General features: G+C 41.1%; 2 protein-coding genes across 5 annotated transcripts in view; one reads left to right on the top strand and one right to left on the bottom strand.

Moving 5' to 3' along the window:
- Positions 1-18,165, top strand: part of EPB41L5 (erythrocyte membrane protein band 4.1 like 5) — a 51,597-nt gene extending 33,432 nt beyond the window's left edge. For 2 of the 4 annotated variants that reach the window (XM_017740132.1, XM_008638255.2), the window contains 10 exons: positions 5,854-6,020; positions 6,524-6,618; positions 11,804-11,932; positions 12,499-12,560; positions 13,208-13,318; positions 13,880-13,973; positions 14,912-14,989; positions 15,793-15,834; positions 16,244-16,377; positions 17,043-18,165. In XM_017740132.1, the coding sequence (XP_017595621.1) occupies positions 5,854-6,020; positions 6,524-6,618; positions 11,804-11,932; positions 12,499-12,560; positions 13,208-13,318; positions 13,880-13,973; positions 14,912-14,989; positions 15,793-15,834; positions 16,244-16,377; positions 17,043-17,100 (970 nt within the window). In that variant the 3' untranslated portion in view covers positions 17,101-18,165. The remainder of the gene's footprint in view (positions 1-5,853; positions 6,021-6,523; positions 6,619-11,803; positions 11,933-12,498; positions 12,561-13,207; positions 13,319-13,879; positions 13,974-14,911; positions 14,990-15,792; positions 15,835-16,243; positions 16,378-17,042) is intronic. The other 2 variants (XM_017740131.1, XM_017740133.1) reach the window with 2 other exon arrangements.
- Positions 18,166-18,300: 135 nt separating this feature from the next.
- The window catches only part of LOC108448138 (actin-fragmin kinase-like), a 21,590-nt gene continuing 20,917 nt past the window's right edge, over positions 18,301-18,973 (bottom strand). The window contains exon 8 of the mRNA XM_017740137.1: positions 18,301-18,387. Coding sequence (XP_017595626.1) covers positions 18,330-18,387 — 58 coding nt within the window. The 3' untranslated portion in view covers positions 18,301-18,329. The remainder of the gene's footprint in view (positions 18,388-18,973) is intronic.

Below are 18,973 nucleotides of genomic sequence, written 5' to 3'. Positions count from 1 at the left end.
CTCTGAGAGGTGGGCCCTGCTGGAGCAAGGGACTGCTTTCCGGCAGAGGCTGGCAGATGACCTCCTGAGCTCCCTCTGGGATAAGGACAACGGACCCAAAGCAGACTAGAGGGGCAAAAGCATTTATTACAAAGGCTCTGCGGATTGTGCTGTTGGTATTTAGTCTTTAAAGAAAAACAACATATAGACCAGAAGCCACTCATCACTCTTACATTAAAAGCAGTACATATCTATCTATGTGTTTATATAGATAGATATATTTTTTAAATTGTGTTTAAAGTTTTTCTCAATGACAGACTCATTTTTTTAAGTTGGGTTTGTGTTTGAGAGCCATGCAGGAAGTCACATTTGCTATAAAGCTACATATGCAACTAGTGGGTTATAATATGGTTTCAAAAATCTAAAAGAAATAGAGGTTGTAACTGCCCCTCCGTTTGATCCATGATCGCGTAAAAATATCTAAGATACATGGTTGATCTGAAAACTAACCTTTTTTTTTTCTCAGTAAGACCTCTTCTGAAAAATACTGTTTGGAAATGGAACAGAATTATTTTCAATTTTTTAAGAATAAATTTATCAGAACTCTCAAAAAGGCAAAGAGTAATTTTTTTATTATTATTTTTTGCTTTTTACAATTTTTTTTTTCTTTTTTGCTTCTCTGGTCCAGTTGAAAAGAAACAAATATTTCCTGACAAACACCAGTCCTACCATATGATTCATGAGGTTAATTGTTAAGACCAGCTTCATGGCTCATTGGTATTCTTGGGGGCCTTTAACAACATGAGGAACAAACCTTTACCCTTGAACACACTGTGTTTTCTTGTGTTTTCTGAAGTTTGTTGCTTTTAAATTGCAATATTCTTTTCCTTTAAGAAAAAGAGGAAAAGTTGTAACAGAGGGCTTTTAAAATTAATTTATATTTAGCTTTTAGGATAAAGGAGTTGTTTGAATAATTTTCGAATTGTTTCACTATGTTTCAAATTACCTCATAGCTCAGAAATAAAAAACTATTGTTTTCAGATACCCAGACCTGAAGAACCAAAGAAGTAAGTGTCAGCCAGGACATAACTTAATATTGCCTGAGATATTTTAGCCTCCTCACCCCCATATCTGATGGGGGAAAAGGGTTTGCTAATGAAATATGAGTCTCTATTTTACAACTCTGCTTAAAAAAAAAAGTATGAGTAAGCTGTATACATACATGTATATATAAAGATCTGTGAGATCTACCAAGTTGATAGGAGCAATCTCTTGTGCTCTTTTTAGTTTTAGGTTTTGAATGGTGGATGTTGTAAACTTCTGGAGTGAAGCAAACCCATTTATTTCTTTCTTATTTATAAAGTTGCATAAGAATATGCAAATGAAAACAGGTTGTTTAACTTTACAATATCGTATCATGTCTGTGTAGTTGAGGGAGAAGAAGCTAATTTGAATGGAAGAACTTGGGCTAGTTTTGTATTTAAAATGCAAGAACGCTGCTGCAATAAGAAATGACTGTTTTATTGCAGTTTTAAGTTCAGATGTGCTTTTGTCGAGGTCAGGCCATTGCAAGTAGTGGCTGAGTCCTCAGGTATCAGAGAAGTTTTGCGTAGCTGTCGCAGAACTAAAGAATAGCTGAGGCTGGAGGATGTCCCTGGAGATCATGCAGTCCACTCCCATGGTAAGAGCAGGGCTGAGTAGAGCAGGTTGCTCAGGACCATGCCAGCCAGGTTCTGAGTATCTCCAAGGATGGAGACTTCACACCCTCCAGAGATCTATTTCACCAACCTCACGGGAAGAAAAGTCAGGTTTTTTCTTGGGTTTAGAGTGGAATTTTCTGTATTTCAGTTTGTGTCCATGGCCTCTTGTCCTTTCTCTTGGCTCCCTTGAGAAGAGTTTGACTGTTCTCTTTACTCCCTCTGTCAGGTTTTTATACACATTGGTGAGATCCTCCTGAGCTTTCTCCTCTCCAGGCCGAGCAGTCCCAGCTCTCAGGTTCACCTCCTAGCTCAGATGCTCCAGACCCTTTGTTGTCCTTGTGGCCTTTTGCTGCACTCCCTCCAGTATATCCGTGTGTCTCTCGTCCTGGGAACCCAGAGCTGGGCACAGCACTCTGGGGTGTCTCACCAGTGCTGAGCAGAGGGCTGGAGACCCTAATGATGGTCATGGACTGCCCTGGGATTCACAGCAAGTTTGGTAATCAAAGCTGTGGCTCAGGTATTTGTAAATTTTTCCCATGACTGATTCAGGATAGAGGAAGCAGCATGAAACCCACCTACCTTTAGAACTGGTTTGTTTCAGTATGATATATGTTGCATGCTTTTGCCACATGGCTTTGACTCTTGCATACATCCTGTGGGTCCGTTTTCCTCTGTGCTGGTATTATATTGGTAAGACTTCATGGCTTGGGGAGAATTATTATCCTGGTCTCTATTAGGGTGGGAGACAGCTCTCAATAGCAGACAAAGAAATTGTATCACACTGGTACCACCACCACCAAGCTGCATTTTTACAGGGACAGGTCCCGTCCTCTGTGAATTGCAATGAGGAAGCACATGGATGTCTTTCTGTGGTGACACATCCTTACTTAATATGCCCGAAGGTTCTGGAGCCAGCATGTTTTCCTAAGCATGTTTTCTTTCCTTTCCTGTAGTTGTTGACTTCTATATATTATGCTGTGTCAGTATTTGAAATTATCCTCAAATGGAAGACAGCAGAAGTCTTGGAACATGGGACTTGCTTGATTAGAAACTGAGTGTGTGTGAGCTGTCTCCATTTGTGGGATCTTACATCCCCACAATTTTTCCTTTTGCTTTCCTCACTTGGAAAAGGAAGCTTTTCTTGGAACATGGGACTTGCTTGATTAGAAACTGAGTGTGTGTGAGCTGTCTCCATTTGTGGGATCTTACATCCCCACAATTTTTCCTTTTGCTTTCCTCACTTGGAAAAGGAAGCTTTTTTTCTTTTTTTCTTTTTTTTTTTTTTTAATATTTTGCATTTTTGTTTAGGAGAAAACAATTTGAAAAGGCTCAAATTCACTACTGCTCTTACCTTCAGTTACAATATTGGTTGCCCCAAAATTAAGGAAATTAACAAAGAATTTCATACTGTTGTACTACCTTGCAGAGTCTATGTGAGAGACTAATCTGTGTCACTATCAGTTTGAAAAAATCAATGAGCTTACATGGTACTCCATGCTGTTGGAAATCAGATTGTTTCCAAGAGAACAACCTCTTTTGTAGGACTCAGTTACTGTATTTTGAAGATTGTATTTCACAAACTAGCATGAAGTACTGCTTTGCTTTTCAACTAGGAAGTTAAAACTCACAGCACTTGTAACTGCAAGCTTTCTCAGTCGTGTTATGCATTCAATGCTGTGTGGTACATATTTATACCAGTATGTTGGTCAGGCAAAAGGAAGGGATAATGCAGTAGCTGCTCCCTTGACTGTATGAGCTCCCTGAGCATGTAATGACTTATTAGTGGGTTGACAAACCTTTACATGCACTATCTTCATTATTCCTATATTCATAATTATTTTTATGGCTTGAATTCCTGGTATATTTTATCAGCATTTCCCAGGGAGTATTTTGTAAAACATGCTGGTAGAAATTGATTTGAAGACATAAAACCTGGCATTTACTACTCTGCAAAGTTCAAAATATCCCTTTGTATGTGGGTAAATGCAGGAATGTGGAAGGCTAATGCCTGTTCCATTCCTGAGTAGAGAACTGACTGTTGTAGAAGCCCTACTTTTCCTGGGAAGCCTTTGAGAATTTCTCTTATGGTTGATGTGCCAGTTTGTCGGTGTTTTATAAGAGGTGTCAGAAATTCTGTGCAGTGATTCAAGTTTGTTGTGCTTTTTGCTTCCATAGTTTGGCCATTTATGAAGCCTGCCTGGTAATCTTCCTCCTGGTGCACTGAAGAGGGTGAAGGGTCTGGGAGGCTTCAGAGAACTCATGCGTGCAAATTCCAGTGGCTGAGGGTCTCCCAAGTTTCCTCTTTCCTCTTGTTCACTGCCCATCTTGGGGTGGCTAAGGAGATGTTTCAGTGGGTCTGAAGGCAAGATGGAGTCAATTCCGACTTGAATCTTGGCTTAGGAGGCTTCTTTGAGTTTATCTTGGCTAATGCCAAGTTGCTTCAAAATGTCATGGTGTCAGCAACTCCATGCTGTAGGTAAAATCTGACCTTCTTACGGTTGTCATATTAAAGATTTTGGAGACTATTTACAGAAAACTGTGAGAAAATAGGAAGAAAATTGTTGTCTCCGTGTGAAGATTATAAAACATTTTCCCTCATGTATCAGTAAGGTATGGGATTCAGTTTCACTTTCCTTGTTGCCTTAATTGGAAGAGCATCTATTCCTGTCTGTTAGTTTTAACAATTAAATCTCTGTGTCCATAATTCCCTTTCTGCAAAACTGTCTGCTGTTTGCCTTTTCCCATTAGTGGTGCAGAGAGAGGCTGCACAGGAGATTGAAAAATTTTCCTATTATTTGCTTTGCTAGTAGCTTCTTATTCCACTGCTTTAAGAGAATCAAGCCAGTGGCCTCAGTTGGCCTCAGCAATTAATTGACTTACAATGATTCGTACATTATTAGCACTAAAACTGTGATATCCTGTAATCTATTTCAGAGGTATATATTTAACATTGAAAGGATTCTTTTGTGTGCTTGAGCTGGTGGGAAGGAGTTTTTTCCTGGAGCCCCTAGTGACAATAGGGCACTGCTTCCAGATACCAGGGGCTGGAGAGAGGCATGAGGCATTAACCTGGTAGTAGTAAGGGAGAGGCTGGTCTAAACTGTCAAGTAGAAAACTTGTCTGTGCTTGAGGGTAGGTTCTGTTGTGGTGAGTATGGGCTTGGTATCATTGTTCTCGTATTTGGGACAGGACTTGCAAAACGGATTGGTAGATTTTTCTTCTTAAACCAGTATTGCAGCCAAACTCTGAGGGTGATTGTTGACTGAACTGGGCAGCAGTAAAGCTGTAGTTGTGTGCACAGGCTGTCTGATTAACCATTGCATTGTGCAGCAGTGGTTTCTGTGTTTGTTAGTTTGCTGTTAGGATAGCTTTAGCTGTTCCCATGCTTTAGAGAGAGATGTATGAGATTCCTGACTGCTTTCACAACGTAAGCATCATAATATCATTTTTGGTTTTATAATTATTTTTACTTGTTCATTGAAGATACAGCTCATAGGGGAAAATAAAAAGGAGATGTTTCCATCAGAAACCAGAGGAGGTGAAAGAAGTGATCCTGGCAGGGTACAGAGTACATGCTATGGTTAACTTAAAACACTGTGGCTGTTAAGGTTTCATTCACAGCTCTGCCTAAGTTAACAAACCTGAAACTGGTTCTAGGTACGCCTGACCATAACAGTGTCAGTGCAGACCTGGGCAGTGCACCCTTCTGCCCTCTGTTTTGCTTACAAGTGTTGGGTGAAGTGCTGCACAAACAGCTTTTTGTGGTACCAACTTCCCTCCCCCTAACTTTTCTTTTTCTCTTGTAAAAATCCTAAAGGATACCTTGAGTTTGTTAGAAAAACTTCAAATGTTTGTTCCAAAAAGTGTATTTAATGGATAAAAGCTTCCCTCCTTCTCTCTTCACTTTTCCAACTGCTATGTGATGACACAGCAGGCAACATGGACCTGTTCTGTTATGAAGTCACTTATACAGACAAGAAATGTTGCCTTTTTCTTGTTTTTTAAGCTCACTGAAAGCCAATGTCTTAGTTACCTGAAACAGTTTTTCTAGATTGTGTCTGGTCAGCAGAAGACAGCTTGAAAAAAGAAATTGCATGTGTTAAAGCTTTTTCTTGTTACAGGAAGAGTGGTAACATGATTGTGCGTCTCTCTGCCCATCTTTCTGCCTTTGCAGCATACCTCTTGTTGATTTGCTAGACAGCACAGAGTTGCCAGAAACTTGTGTGGATGATGCTGTGGGCCGTCCAGTTGTTGGCTTGGCAACAGGAGATTCAGAAGAGGCTGTTAGTTGCCCTCCTTCTGACACGAAGGAAACTGCTGTGGAAAAAGCAGATTCTAATCGTAAGCAAACTGACAGATTTTTTCCTATTATATTGTGTGAGATCAAGATTAAATTATGAGGTTGATATGCAATTGTTTCCTTACAAAGAATGCAGAACTGTTTTAGGAAGCTCCCTTAGATTATATCCATAAGGACAGTTTTACCCATTACTGGAACAACAAGGACAGAGATACAAGGGAAAAGTCAGTTCTTCATCGGATGTGACTGTGTCCACAAATGCAGTGCAGTGCAACCATCTAAGCAATTAACTCTATGTTTGCTCCCTCACTGTGAGGATGGCTGGGTAAATGAGCTCACAGGAGTGCAGAGTGCTGTGATTTGGTGCACACAGTCTGCATGCTTGAAATTTGCACTGAAGCTTGAACGAGTAGATTCTCCAATCCCTATGCCTTTTTTGCACAACTTCCAAATTATATAATTAGTATTCAGGAATAATGCAAATTGCAAGTCAAATGACTCCACAGTAACATTAGGATGATGATAGCTTTTTTGTCTTTTTCAGTATTTGAAGACACATTCCTAAAACTAAAACAGCTGGAGACAGAGCGCAGCAGCCCCGTGCCAACTGAGCGTCCCAACGTAAACATAAACATACAGGTACTTGGCCTTCATGCTCTCTGCTATGGCCCTGAATTTTGTTCAGATCATTCTGAAAAGTCTTCCACTTGCCTTGGTCTGTTTGCAAGACTTTTAAGACTATGAGTGAGTAATACTGGGGGATAGTAAAGGAAATACAGATGCTTTATGGTATATAAACCTGTGTGTGAGGGGGCAGTGAGATAAAGATCGGCATAGAAGTGCATGTGTGTGGAGACTGCAGCCTGGTGAGATTTTCTAAAATTAGTGGGAATAAAAGTCATAAACACTTGAAATGTTTCTCAGTTGTGTTTATCTGTAGGTTACTACCTGCATGGTGTTGTGTAGTTCACCCTCTTTTTGGAAGGGCTGAGCTGCTTTGCTGGCATTTTTCCATTCCGAGAAGGTTGTTTTGACATTTTGTTTTGAGTCGGGTTTGCCGATGATCCATCCCTCCTGTTAAGTAACCAGTTTGTACCTGCTCTCTGATGTAGGTGTTCGTGCTCTGTGTTTACATAGAGAGGAGTGATGTGGTTTGATTTACTGCTCTCAAATCCCTCTGAGCAAATCAGGCTGCACTTCATGGCAGCTGAGCCAAAGTACAAGCCTGAGTGCCCTGAACAGGGCGAGGGCTCTCTTCTCCCTCCTTCCTCTTCACTCTTTCTTCCCCAGCTTCCCTCTCTCCTCTGTCACCTGCAGGAATCATTGCAGATTTCAGTGAACAAATGTATCTGCAAACTGGCAAACAATTTTTTTTTCCTGCTTTTGTTATGAACTTTTTGTTGATGTGCTGGGTTTCTTTAGGTTTTTAGTTTGTTCTTTAAGTTGGTAAATAGTGAGTTAAATAGGTTCATGGAAGGGGTCAAAGAAATGCCAGAGCCATAGTGAAAAAAGGTAGTGTTGCTAGAAGGGATGGAGAGGCCAGGATCCTCCCTTACAACAGCAGTGAACTTTGATAGATTCACTGGTTATCAGACAACTACCCTCACACAGGATATTCTTCTGGATTTTTTTAATGAGCTTTAAAAAATGTGAAATTTAGTTTTCATTACTCTGCTTTCTCTGATGCAAAAGCTTTGGGAGATTTTTGTGTTTTGGGCAAGCAGAGAGAGTGAAACACCTGGCAGCATTATCTCTGGACTACCCTCCCTTGTAGGGGAGACCTGAGGATTTACCTAACTTTGAGTGAAGCAGCTGTGATTTTTCTTGCTGCCTCAATACTAACAGGAGCCAGGTGCCAGGAGGTGTTTAGCAGTGGGTGTTTGAGCTAAGCCCACTCCTAAGCATTTGTTCTTCACCTCCATGTGAGAGAAGGCTGCTGCTGTGGATGGTGCTGCAGGCTGCTTGGCTCATGTCCCCTTTAAGGGCTGCTGTCAGGGCTGCTTGGTGCACCTCTCTGCTTGGTGAGTGCATTACAAAGATTACCAGGTCTCTAAGAAGATTAGTCAGTAGCCTGTAGGTCCTGTTATGCTGAAACGCTGCTTCTACATAAACTAAAGCAAATGAACACAGTTTATTTAAGAATATATTAGCCTGTTGAGCTCCACTTTAGTTCAGACAGAGAGGGGAAAAACATTTAGTTGGTTAATTGAAGAGAACGGACCAAAAGTATTTCAGTGGTTTTTAAATCGTGGCTGATTTATAGTAAGCAAGCTAAGATTCCTGTAATGAGCTAATCTAACAAAGAGCTGCCAATACAGTACAGTCACAGTCATCCAGCTGCTGTCACATGAGGTGCCAAGTAACTTTAGAGGTTATAGATACTGGGGGAATAGTAACCTGATTAGAGAGCAAGAACATTTGCATAACGGAGAATTGTGGATTAACAGTATGCCAACAAGTGGGTAAAAGAGAGCTCAGCTTTCAAGAAGGAAGTGTAAATTATATTAGGAAAATGTAAGAGTAGATCATCTGAGGGTTTTTTGGGTAGAAGAGATAGAATAAAACTTTTCTGCCTATGATGTAGCTTACTAAGAAGTCACTTGAGAGTCTTTGTTTAAAAAAGATAGACAAAGATTAGAGACTCTCTGCATACTTGAAATTCCAAATGCTTCAGATTGCAAAGACATGTAGGTTACAGTAGAACCAAATGAGCACACCCTTCAGAGAGGAAAGGTTAATGGTTTGGAAGCCAGTCCTGAAAAGAGTGACCTAAAAGACACTATTAAAACTACTTTGTTTCCTGCCTTTGAAGAAAAAGTAAAAAAATAGAAAAAAATTAGAAATTGCTTTAGAAAAAAAATAGAAGCTTTCATTTATGGTGTTGGTTATAAAATATACCTATGGGCTCTTCTCCTGTAGTTACTTTTCTTCTTTAATCTTTTAGTAAAAGAGGTGTTTGTGGTATCCTCTTCTGGCAGAATTGCATGGGACTGCAATATATCCACTAAAACCTTGCAATAAGCTTAGATCCTGGGGCTTGCTGTTACTTCAGAGGGAATGTAGTATTGCAGCATTCTCTCTGAACGTGTGCGATTATAAATTTCAGCACATTTCATCTCACTTGAGGTTTACCAGTGCATAACATACTTACCTATGTAGAAACTGTTACAGTGCATAAGAGGTTTGGTAAAATGCATTAGGGTGAAGTGTTATCTTTCTACTTACGAAGGCAGAGCTGCATTCTGGACTTCATGACACTGTTTTATGCCAACTCACTTCAGCTTTGTTAATTAAAAATCTTTAACTGTTTTCCATCGCGGGACAGAGATGGCCTGACAGTCATCTTTATGTAATTCTATACTTGCAATCAATCAATCCTGATTGATTTCTTTGATAAGGAAATATTTATTTAGCTACCCCTGTTCTCCTAGAGAAAAAGAGGAAGCGAGGGAATGAATGGCTTCATTCTTCCCTGCTGCTCACTGCCAAAATCTGTTGGGATGGAAGAATGCGACTTTGTCCTTTCCCAGCTTTCACTGGTGCAGTGACCAGATCTGACAAAGAGAGCAAATAGCTTTAAATACACCAACGCTCTGCTTTCATCAGCTTCTGAAGGGAAATGAACAATAAAGGTTCACCCTGTTTGCCCATGTTCAAAGTCTGCTCCCGAGTCAGAAATGCAAGGCCATGAGGGTTTACTTTTTCTGAATTTGTTGTGATCTGTAGATACATGGAAGTTGCTCCAAAATGTGCCTGTATTAGGCTCCATCTTCCTGCACAAAGTGATTTTTAGTGGCACCAGGAGGACAACTCAAAAGCACAAAGGATTGGGATCATATGCCTTGTTACTGTCTTCAGTCTCTCCTTGCCTTTTTGCATCGCTGCCTGGTTTCATGTTTTGATTGAAAAACACAGTACAAGTGTAGTTTGTCTAGTCCATGGAAACGACAAACATTCATAATGAGCTAGAATAATGATAAACTCCAGCAGCTTTACTGTTTGTGTGAACAACTGAAATGTCTTGTAAATTAAACATCTTGAGGGGTTAGCAGGTGCCAGATGCTTTCCCCTCTATCTGCATGCTTTTTTCATTAAAAAAAACCTCTTAAGACACCTATGCTTTTTTCAAGTACAAAATAGACAGGGTTGAGAAAAATGGATCATTAATATTGAGGGAAATAGTTCCTTGACGGTATGAAACTTACACTCTACTAAATTAAAATATTCTGTGATAGTGCTAAGCTTTTCAAAAGTAGGGAGTCTAATTGTTAATAGACTAGAGTGACCTAATTAAATTGATTGTCCAATTTAAGGTGGAGGAAGCTGAGAGGAAGTTAAATAAAATGGTACTTCAAGCACCAGTGTACTGATGTGCTCAGTTAAAATGATGAGATTTAATGTATTAGTGGAATAATGCATTCAAAATGCTGTGCAGGTGCTGTTACACACAACATCTGGTTCAGTGAGGTCCAGTGTAAAGACTTAAAGATTATCACGGTTGGGTGCTGCAGCTGTAAAAATAATAATAATTTGGTTGTTGTTATTCCTTTTGGCAATTCCAGGAGCCTCTCTAAAATGAAAGTACTTCAGTGTCTAATAATTGCTAGTCTTCATGAATTACGTGAAGGTGCACCTCTTAATATCTGCTGGCAATAGTCATTAGCACCACTTGGTTTTTGGTCCTTATGGCTTTTTATGTTGACAGTGACCCTTGAATATTTTGTGAAGTTCATTGCTGACTGGGGTCAAAATTTGAAAACAGATTCTCCTTTAGATAGTCTCTTGAGATCCTATTTGGATATCCCTAAAGATGGTTTAGAGGGAGAGAAAAAAAGGCAGTGTTTTTCCCCCTCTCGAAAGACCAAATAACTACAAGTTCTCACCAGCGTTTCCAGGGAATGTAACAAGCTGAAGGTGGATGGAGAGCAGTGGGGGGACAGGTGTTCAACTCTTTTTAACTTCTCTGCACTTCTCTCTCTCTCTATCTCTCTCTCTGATGGGCTTCATTCCTCCTGGGCACGCTGTAGTTAGTGCAAGCAGGAGTGCAGCAGGATTGTCCCTGCTCCGGGCAGTCCTGCAGCACTTCCCTCCTGGGAAGAGCCTGCCATAGACCGTGGCATATGGTGAGGAAAGCAGGACTCTGTCTCCCCCTGCTGAGTCATACCCTCAGAAGGAAGGTCACAGGGTTTAGTTTTCACTCAGCTAATTAACTTCTGCCACTAATCAAATAGCAATTAGTAGATTGAATGCTTAATTAACATTTTATAATTAAGAAATGCATTGCACATAATGAAATACACTGTAGTGAAAGGTATCTCATTCTTATTTCTCTTCATTGTGTATCTGGCTGCCAGTTTGCTCTGATATAATCAGTGGTGGGAGAGGTGGTTAGTAGCACTTTAATTAAACTCTTATTCTAATTTATAAGTGGATTTTAAATTAAAAATCTTCCTAACTTGCATTTGAGAGTAAATTATCAACTTTACGTGGGCTGTACTGAAATGATATAGTGGCTGTTATATTGATCTCCTATCAGTAAACTAGGCTGCAGTTTTAGGATGTACTTCATTTCTTGCACACTGTATTTTTAGCACAGCATTTTGCATATCCACATTTAAGCATTGTGCTTTTTTTTACTTTGTGTTGCTGTGACTTTACAACTGAATTCCAAAATAAAGGAAAAAATTGGCGTTTTCATTTCAGTATAAATCTGCTGACTTTTCTTGGGCTTCAGAGCCTTGTCGTTATTTAGAGATGTTGATAAACTTCAGCCCAGACTTGTCCGTGTGGAAACTGCTTCTGATAAAGATGTTTTCATGTCTAGGACGAAGTGGTGAAGTTGACAGATAAATGTCTTAACAACGCAATCGAGAGCCCAATCGTAGCAGCAAAGTGGCTTCCAGCAGATCTCAAAAGCAATATCCTGAAGGCCCAGGCAGAAGCAGGGCACAAGGTAAATACTCAACTGAACAGGGCTGTGACGCTCTCAAATGTTCTATTTCTCTTCAACTGCCTGATGTTGGAGAAGGTGCCTTGCAGATAAGGGTGTTCCAAGAGCCTGTCCGAGGTAGAGTCAGAAAGATTTTCAGCCTTTCTTCACAGTGATAATGGTCCTGTACTGGAACGGTTGCCCAAGGAGCAATTTCTGTCCTTGATGATACTCAACAGGTAACAGGACAAGACCCTGAGCCAAGTGGTTTGAGTGGTCATTGAGACAGGTAACCTCCAAAGGTTGCCTTCTAATCAAGCAATTACTCTGACACTAAGACTGTGCTTCTTGCATGTTGTAGTGAATTCCTTAGCAAATAATGGTATTTTATTTGGCTATGTTGGTGAATTATTTTTATTTCTGCACTGAAGTTGTCACATAGGATTGTTGTTCTAAGTCCCTGAGCTATAGATGAACAGAACGTTTTTGTGCTGGGATAGAGACACTCAGCTTTACTGTGTATCTCAGAACTGACACAAGATGGAAACAGGTATCAGAAATGTATGTCTCTGTCCATTTCTTCCTCTCAGGTTGGAAAAGATGACAGCATGACAAGTGTCAAGAATTCCAATATTCAGGAGGCTGCTGCCAGGTACTGAAGAGATTTGTAAGAAGCATGTGGTGTAGTTACCCCAGTACAGAACTGAGAACCTGCAGTTCGGTGTGGTCTGCCAGTGGCTCAGTATCATTGCATTTTACCTTGCATAGGGTACCTTACCCTCATGGCTATGAAGTGGTTTTGACATGAAAACCAGGTTTGTAATTGCTGGGTTTTATTATATACAAGGTAATACAGATGCTCTTTATTCTCCCATACTTGATAACCATTGGTGCAACAGCAATTTCAATCACTAATTATTTCTGAAATGTGAACAGCTTCAGTGTGGGGAGAGGGGATGTGTCTCTTCACAGTAGCTGTTTTCTAGTGGAGAAAAAAAATAGTGTACAAACCCGTGACAGTAGTTTTCCTGAGAATTACTAAATACTAAATTATTTCAGGGTCCAGTGGAATTGCAGGCATTGAAAAAGTTTAAAAGATTACGACATCTAATTTCTTGTCCATTTGGGAAGATGCACATGTCAGGCCTCAAAGAGCAGAGGGTAATATTGTAAATAAAATGTACAAATAAAATGTACATTAGCAGTCCCAAAACTGTGCTCTAACAAGTGATTCATAAAGAGCTTTCCATGGAAGGCTGTAACTGTTTTCTGTTTTGTTTTTCTGTTGTTTTGTGCCAGGAACATTCTCCTGTCAGGTAAATCACAGAGCAGTCCCCCAGCAACCAGTCCGGTATTTCAAGATCCAAGAGAGCTGCTGAGAGCAATCCCTGCTTCAAACACCTTTGTTCCGTAAGTGATTCTGGAAAAACATGTTTCTGGAGTAAGGGGACCACGTGGAGATTATCATGAAGAGGTCTGAAAAGATGAGGAGCAGTTGCTGAGCATTTAGGCTACATCTACCTAAACAGGTTTACGGATGCATTTTTAATTATTGTTGCGGCAGTTAATCGGTGCAGGCCAGGCCTCAGGGTGAGTATCCTTGCAAGCAGCAAGTGAATCTCTCTCATCTTCTGAAAGGACTGAGATTCCTGACATCCTGCTGCCCCTGGCTCTAAAGAGGAAGATAAGAGGATGACAGGAAAGGCTTCAGGCAAATTAGACTCCAGGGCTGAAGAAACTCCGTTGAGATAGAAGACATCGATACTGTTGGGTCTATACACAGCTGTAGCTGGAGCTATGAGAGAGAGCAGTAATCTGTGGAGATTGTTGGAAGGCATTTATGTTAACATACAAACATCAGTCTCTTGTCTGCCTCAGTGGAACTGGTGTCAAGGTTTTGGGCTGTCTGGGAAGCAGCACTGTTCTGCGCTATCCAGGCAGGGTGCTAATGAGAATGTTTTCCTCTTCCAGTAGTATGTTGAACGAGGACAATGCTGACTCTAACCACGAGGACCTGCTAATTCCAGCTAATCTGGCTCCAACTGAGGAGGCTGCTGTTTCAAAGGTATCACCACCTGCCAGCCTGAAAGGTTTCTGTGTCACATTCTGAGCTCCCGATGCCTCCAGGCAAGCCCAGCAGACCTTGCTGCATGCCTCTCATAACTCTGTGAATGCCAGGGACTGAGGAATGCCAGAGAGTGCTTTCTAAAGCAGGCAGGGACACTGCACAGATCTTTCCAAAGGCCATTTCTGCCTGTCCTTTCAGGTTCTTGGTGTGACTCTTATTTTTCTAAACTGATTGTTTTTCTTACACTGGTGGGGAGCCCTTTACATCCCAACGATTTTGTGCTCCTGTAAGGAGACTGTAGGGATGAAATTCTGGCACAGGCAGTTCCCATCAAAAGGACCACAGAAGGAAAAGTTTAAATTCAAAGTTCATTTGTTACATTCTAGGTACCTTAAGGTAATTTTTAACTGGACTCCATGAAGAGCACAAATTAGGGGATTAAACTTTCTTTTGTCCCTTTCCAAAAGAAAAGCAGAGTCCAATAGCATTGGACCTGTGCTGCCTTTACTTGAGCAGACTTGACAACTTATTCTGGGTGACTAAAGCACCCTGCTCTGTAGCTCTTGTGCCTCTAAACCGTATTACATAGTTGATCCCGCTGAATAGTCATAATTCCACCTTCTGAGTTCAAACACCCCACTCACAGACCTTGCTGACATCTCAAATGGTGCAGTACCCCACCTTTGCAGTGGCGAAGGGACAGTTTCACTGCTTGCGTACAATGGGAATGATGTTGTTTCCAGTACATTGATGAGAATAAGGGAAATTAAAAGGCCATTAAAAAAAGATCAAATGGAAAGACTTGAAAAAATGGGCCTGATAAAAAGTGGTGTTTATTAAAGATAGTGGTCTATAACTCAGGAAGACACTAGAGTATTCAGTAGACCTATGTGGTTACTACTGGGAATTCAATTCAAAACTGATTTATTCCATAGAGCACTCCAGATGACCAGGACGTTTCCTTAACATCACTGCCAGAGAATCTAATTGACTTTACAGAAGCCACACCTCGGGTAAATGTATTTCAAACCCAGACTTCTTCCTTTGCACGTAACAGTGGTTTTTACTCATGAACTCTCCTCTGGCTTTAGTGTTTGTCTGCCAGTCTTGGATCTGCAGCAGTGGAATGAAGGGATGGACAGGGATTGCTGCTCATATGGCCCCCACCGGCAGGGTGGCTGGTGTAGGGATGTAGACTTTACAGCTTTGTAGGGGAAATGAAGGAACCTGAAGAGTGAATTTGTATCTGTGCCACAGGAACCTCTAGTACTGTTTTAGTAGGACCTTCAAGTGCCAGCCTGCTTCTCACACTTCTGGAGATACATAAGGCTTCAGAAATTATAGGGGAAGGTGTATGTACATGTGTATATGTCTGTATATATACAGATATCCACAAAAAATAAATACTTGAAAAGTAAACTTTTAATACAAATCAACCCTTTTATATAGATAAAAAGAAATCTCTTAAAATCTGTGTTGGCAAAATGGAGTTACATTGCATGCACCAATAGAAAGGGGGAAGAAGCAGGGCCTTTAAACTCTTCACAGTTGTGTGCTCTGGGTTAAGCACTAAAAGGTGAGGGATTCCTTCCTTTGCAAGGGAGCACTGAGCTGAAACTGCTCCCAGTGAGTGTCTGGCTCTGTGCTCAGTGGGTGCCACATCTTCTGCTAATCACTAGTGTGATTCAAAGGCTAACGAGGGACAAATATCTGGGATTGTTTTGGGGGAAGTGTTGTTTTGGGAGGCAATACTATTTTGAGAATGTTCTCAGCTACTTTTCAACCTTTTCATTGAGCTTTTGTTTGCTTTTTGTAGGTATCTTCCCAGCCCATTGTAACACCGAGGTGGATAGTGCCAGTGAGTTACTTGACTATTTCTTAACAAAGAGAAAAAGAAAGCTTTTGTCATGATTAGGAAACGGGAGTTCAAGTTAAATAGTAAAATACAATATAATTTTAATAATTTGAAGGTCTATAAAGTACCAGATCAAAAGTAAAGCAAACTAATTCAGCTGGAGTAAATCAGGCAACATACCCTGTTGATAGTTCAACTTCATTTTTGCTGTATTGCACTGCAGGTAAATGCCATAAAACTTCTTAAAGAACTTGTATTTAGTAAAGCCCAGACTGGAGGTTAATGAATCCTATTTTTGCCAGTTGTAAGTAAATCATATTGAAAAGTTAGCAGGTGTTTCTTTTCAATCATATTGAAAAGTTAGCATCCTGGCAGGTGTTTTGAGTTTCTTCTTTCATTCTCCCCCATTCAGACGGGACTGATTTCCAACGGGCCTTTGGGAAATAATGTTGCCTTATCTTTGAAGGCAGTGAAAGACAGCACGGAGACCCTGATGTCCTCAGCTGGACTGACACCATCCCAGCAGACACCCGAAGTCCTTGCGAGGTGAGGTCTCAGCTCATTCCACAAGTCTGTGTGGGCACTCTTACTGCTTCCACTGACATAGTTACAGGGGTCATTCAGACACAGTGCCTTGTTCTGCTGTGCTAATAAACTGTGGTTCTGTCTCACTTTATAGCATTTGAAATATTACAAATAAGCTGATGTGTGTATATTATAATTTCACTTCAGTTTCTTTCCTTATCTGCTCACATGTTCCAATACTGGACTAAAGTTATGGTACAGAAAAATTTTCTGAGAAATCTCTTTACAGTGTTTCAGTACCTTCCAGAGGATTGGTGGCGGTGAAGAGGGATGCCCCCCAGTTATTTCCAAGCTGAAAGGGTGTCAGAAAACCAGATTGGTAGAGGCCTTTTCCATTGCTATTCCATTCTGCCATGCTGGTGAGGCAGCATGATGGCAGAGATCATCAGGCCTTGCAGTGACCATCTTAAAAGAATGGCAGTGGTGCTGCTGCTGCACTGTGTGAATTTGATTCGGTTTGCTCTTCTGCAGTTGTCCATTAGGAAAGTTTGTCCATTGTCTCATTAAGTTACAAGGGGAATAGCCATGAATGCTCTTTAAAGCAATACTCATCTCTTGTAGTACATCGTGGCAAACCTTTCTGGAGGAGTGTGTTTACAGAGCCTTGTTTTTTCCCCCCTCTTTAGCCCAGTTACTGAGGATGCTACAATAAGAACAAAATGTTTGCTCACCACTGAACTCTAGAAGAAGGAGTTCCTGAAACTCTCACCTTATGAAAACTCAAATCTTCTAACATATCTCCAAGGGATCCTTACAAAAGACTTGCTTGGGATCAAACTCATGCTGAACGGGAGTCAGACAGCCGGCTGGTTTGCCAGGATCCAGGAAGAGACTTCTCCATTTATTGCAATCTAACTGGAATTGCAGCCTGAACCGGGATGTAAAACCACATGCACATTTGATCTTCTCCCTCAGGAGAAGTGAAATGTCACACTGGAGCTAGTTCTGCACTGAGGAAAAGAAAATAGTTGTGTTCTGTTCGTGCTGGGTTAGTTGTTCCTTACCCTGAGCTGGCTCTGGTGCTGCTGGAAGGTGTCTCGGAGCTGTGGGGTGTGAGCGCAGGGCCCTGACGGCTGTGGAATAATGAACAGCGCAGGGATGAGGAGAACTCACAGGGCCACCTCGTGGCTGTGCCGTGCACAGGGCTCTCCATGGTGGTCACTGTCCCGTACAGCCAAGGACATTTTCTTCTGTGTAATTATTCACTCTGGTTTTCCTTTGTTTTACCAACACATACTCTCCTTTTTGGCCTTAACCCCCTTAGTAATCCTTGCACACCCTGTTACAGTACCTGGAAAGCATGAAAATCTAGTCCCATCAGTGACCAGCTACGTAGACTGGATTTGAGCTGCTGCTCATTGCAACCAGGAAAATGCAAATTAACCTGCCAAACAGCTTGTAGCATTAGCAGAATACAGCAGAGGTCCCACATTTGACACTGATCATTTCATTTCCTACATGACTCAAATACATGCATTTTAGACTAGAGATCTATGTGTTTTAAAAGCCAAAGCTGTGAAGGAGTGAGTGCACCTTACTTCAGGAACTGCTTATCGATTAGTTTTGTTGTCTTCTAGGACTAGAAAGGAAAAGAATTTTCTTGTTTCTCTTCATGCTGTTTCTGGGTGTTTTTTCCAGATGCTGTGCTTCAGGATTACTTACCAGGTATTTTTGCAGTATGAGGGTACAACTAGATCAGTTCTTAACACCCCTTTGAATCCTGTTCCAAGCATCATCTAATAGTTACATGTGGAACAAATAATAGAAAGAATAGGGTGAAAACAAGAAAAAAGGATGAAAAATTTCTGTTAGCAATTCACTTCTCTGTAGAAGGAAGGTAAGAGCACACACTCCACAGAGCTGGTGAAGGTCTTTGGGTGCTCAGGTGAAGCTTGGGGTACACTGTGTACAATTCAGAGATCATCTGAGCCCTGGGCAGCAGTGTCATCAAATGGACCCTGGGGATACAGCCTGTGAAAAAAGTAATGCAGAGTCAGAGGGAGGAGAAACAAAGATGATGAATCCCACATCTAACAGGGAAGCACAGATGAAACAACTGGGATCTTTCTTAGGAAGAGGTTTGTACCTATGATTGGGATTGGAGGATGCTTTCTGCATAGTGCTGCTGTTTATAGATATTTGTATGCATGTGTTCTTAGAAACAAACTTAAATGTGAAAACTGGTTCTGGAACCTGTATGCACAACTTCATTTCTGCCCACTGGCTGTGTGCATGTGTCTCAGTATAAACAGAGGTTTGGACCAAACCACTATGGGTTGTGCAAGTAATCTGGGCCCAGCAAGGCTGCTGCATTCAGACCAAGGCATTCATGCTGCTGTTACTTTCGTGCTCTTTTTTGCAAGATGCTGAATGAGTGTTAAGGGAGAAGCCATGTGGATTTTACATGGCCCACTGCCACTTCTCAAAACCCCCAAGGCCTTAATAGACAAATGTAGGGACCAGAGAAAGCTTGTTGGACTGACACACCAGAGTGGCTCTGCAGGCAGTGATTTGTAGCCATTGCCTCAAGAGCCAGGGTTTCAGGGTTGGTGGCAGG

This window comes from Corvus brachyrhynchos, unplaced genomic scaffold (assembly GCF_000691975.1).
Source record: "Corvus brachyrhynchos isolate BGI_N302 unplaced genomic scaffold, ASM69197v1 scaffold126, whole genome shotgun sequence".
Taxonomy (NCBI): Eukaryota; Metazoa; Chordata; class Aves; order Passeriformes; family Corvidae; genus Corvus; species Corvus brachyrhynchos.
The sequence above is the reverse complement of the archived record's forward strand: the minus strand, read 5'-3'. Positions and strand labels throughout refer to the sequence as shown.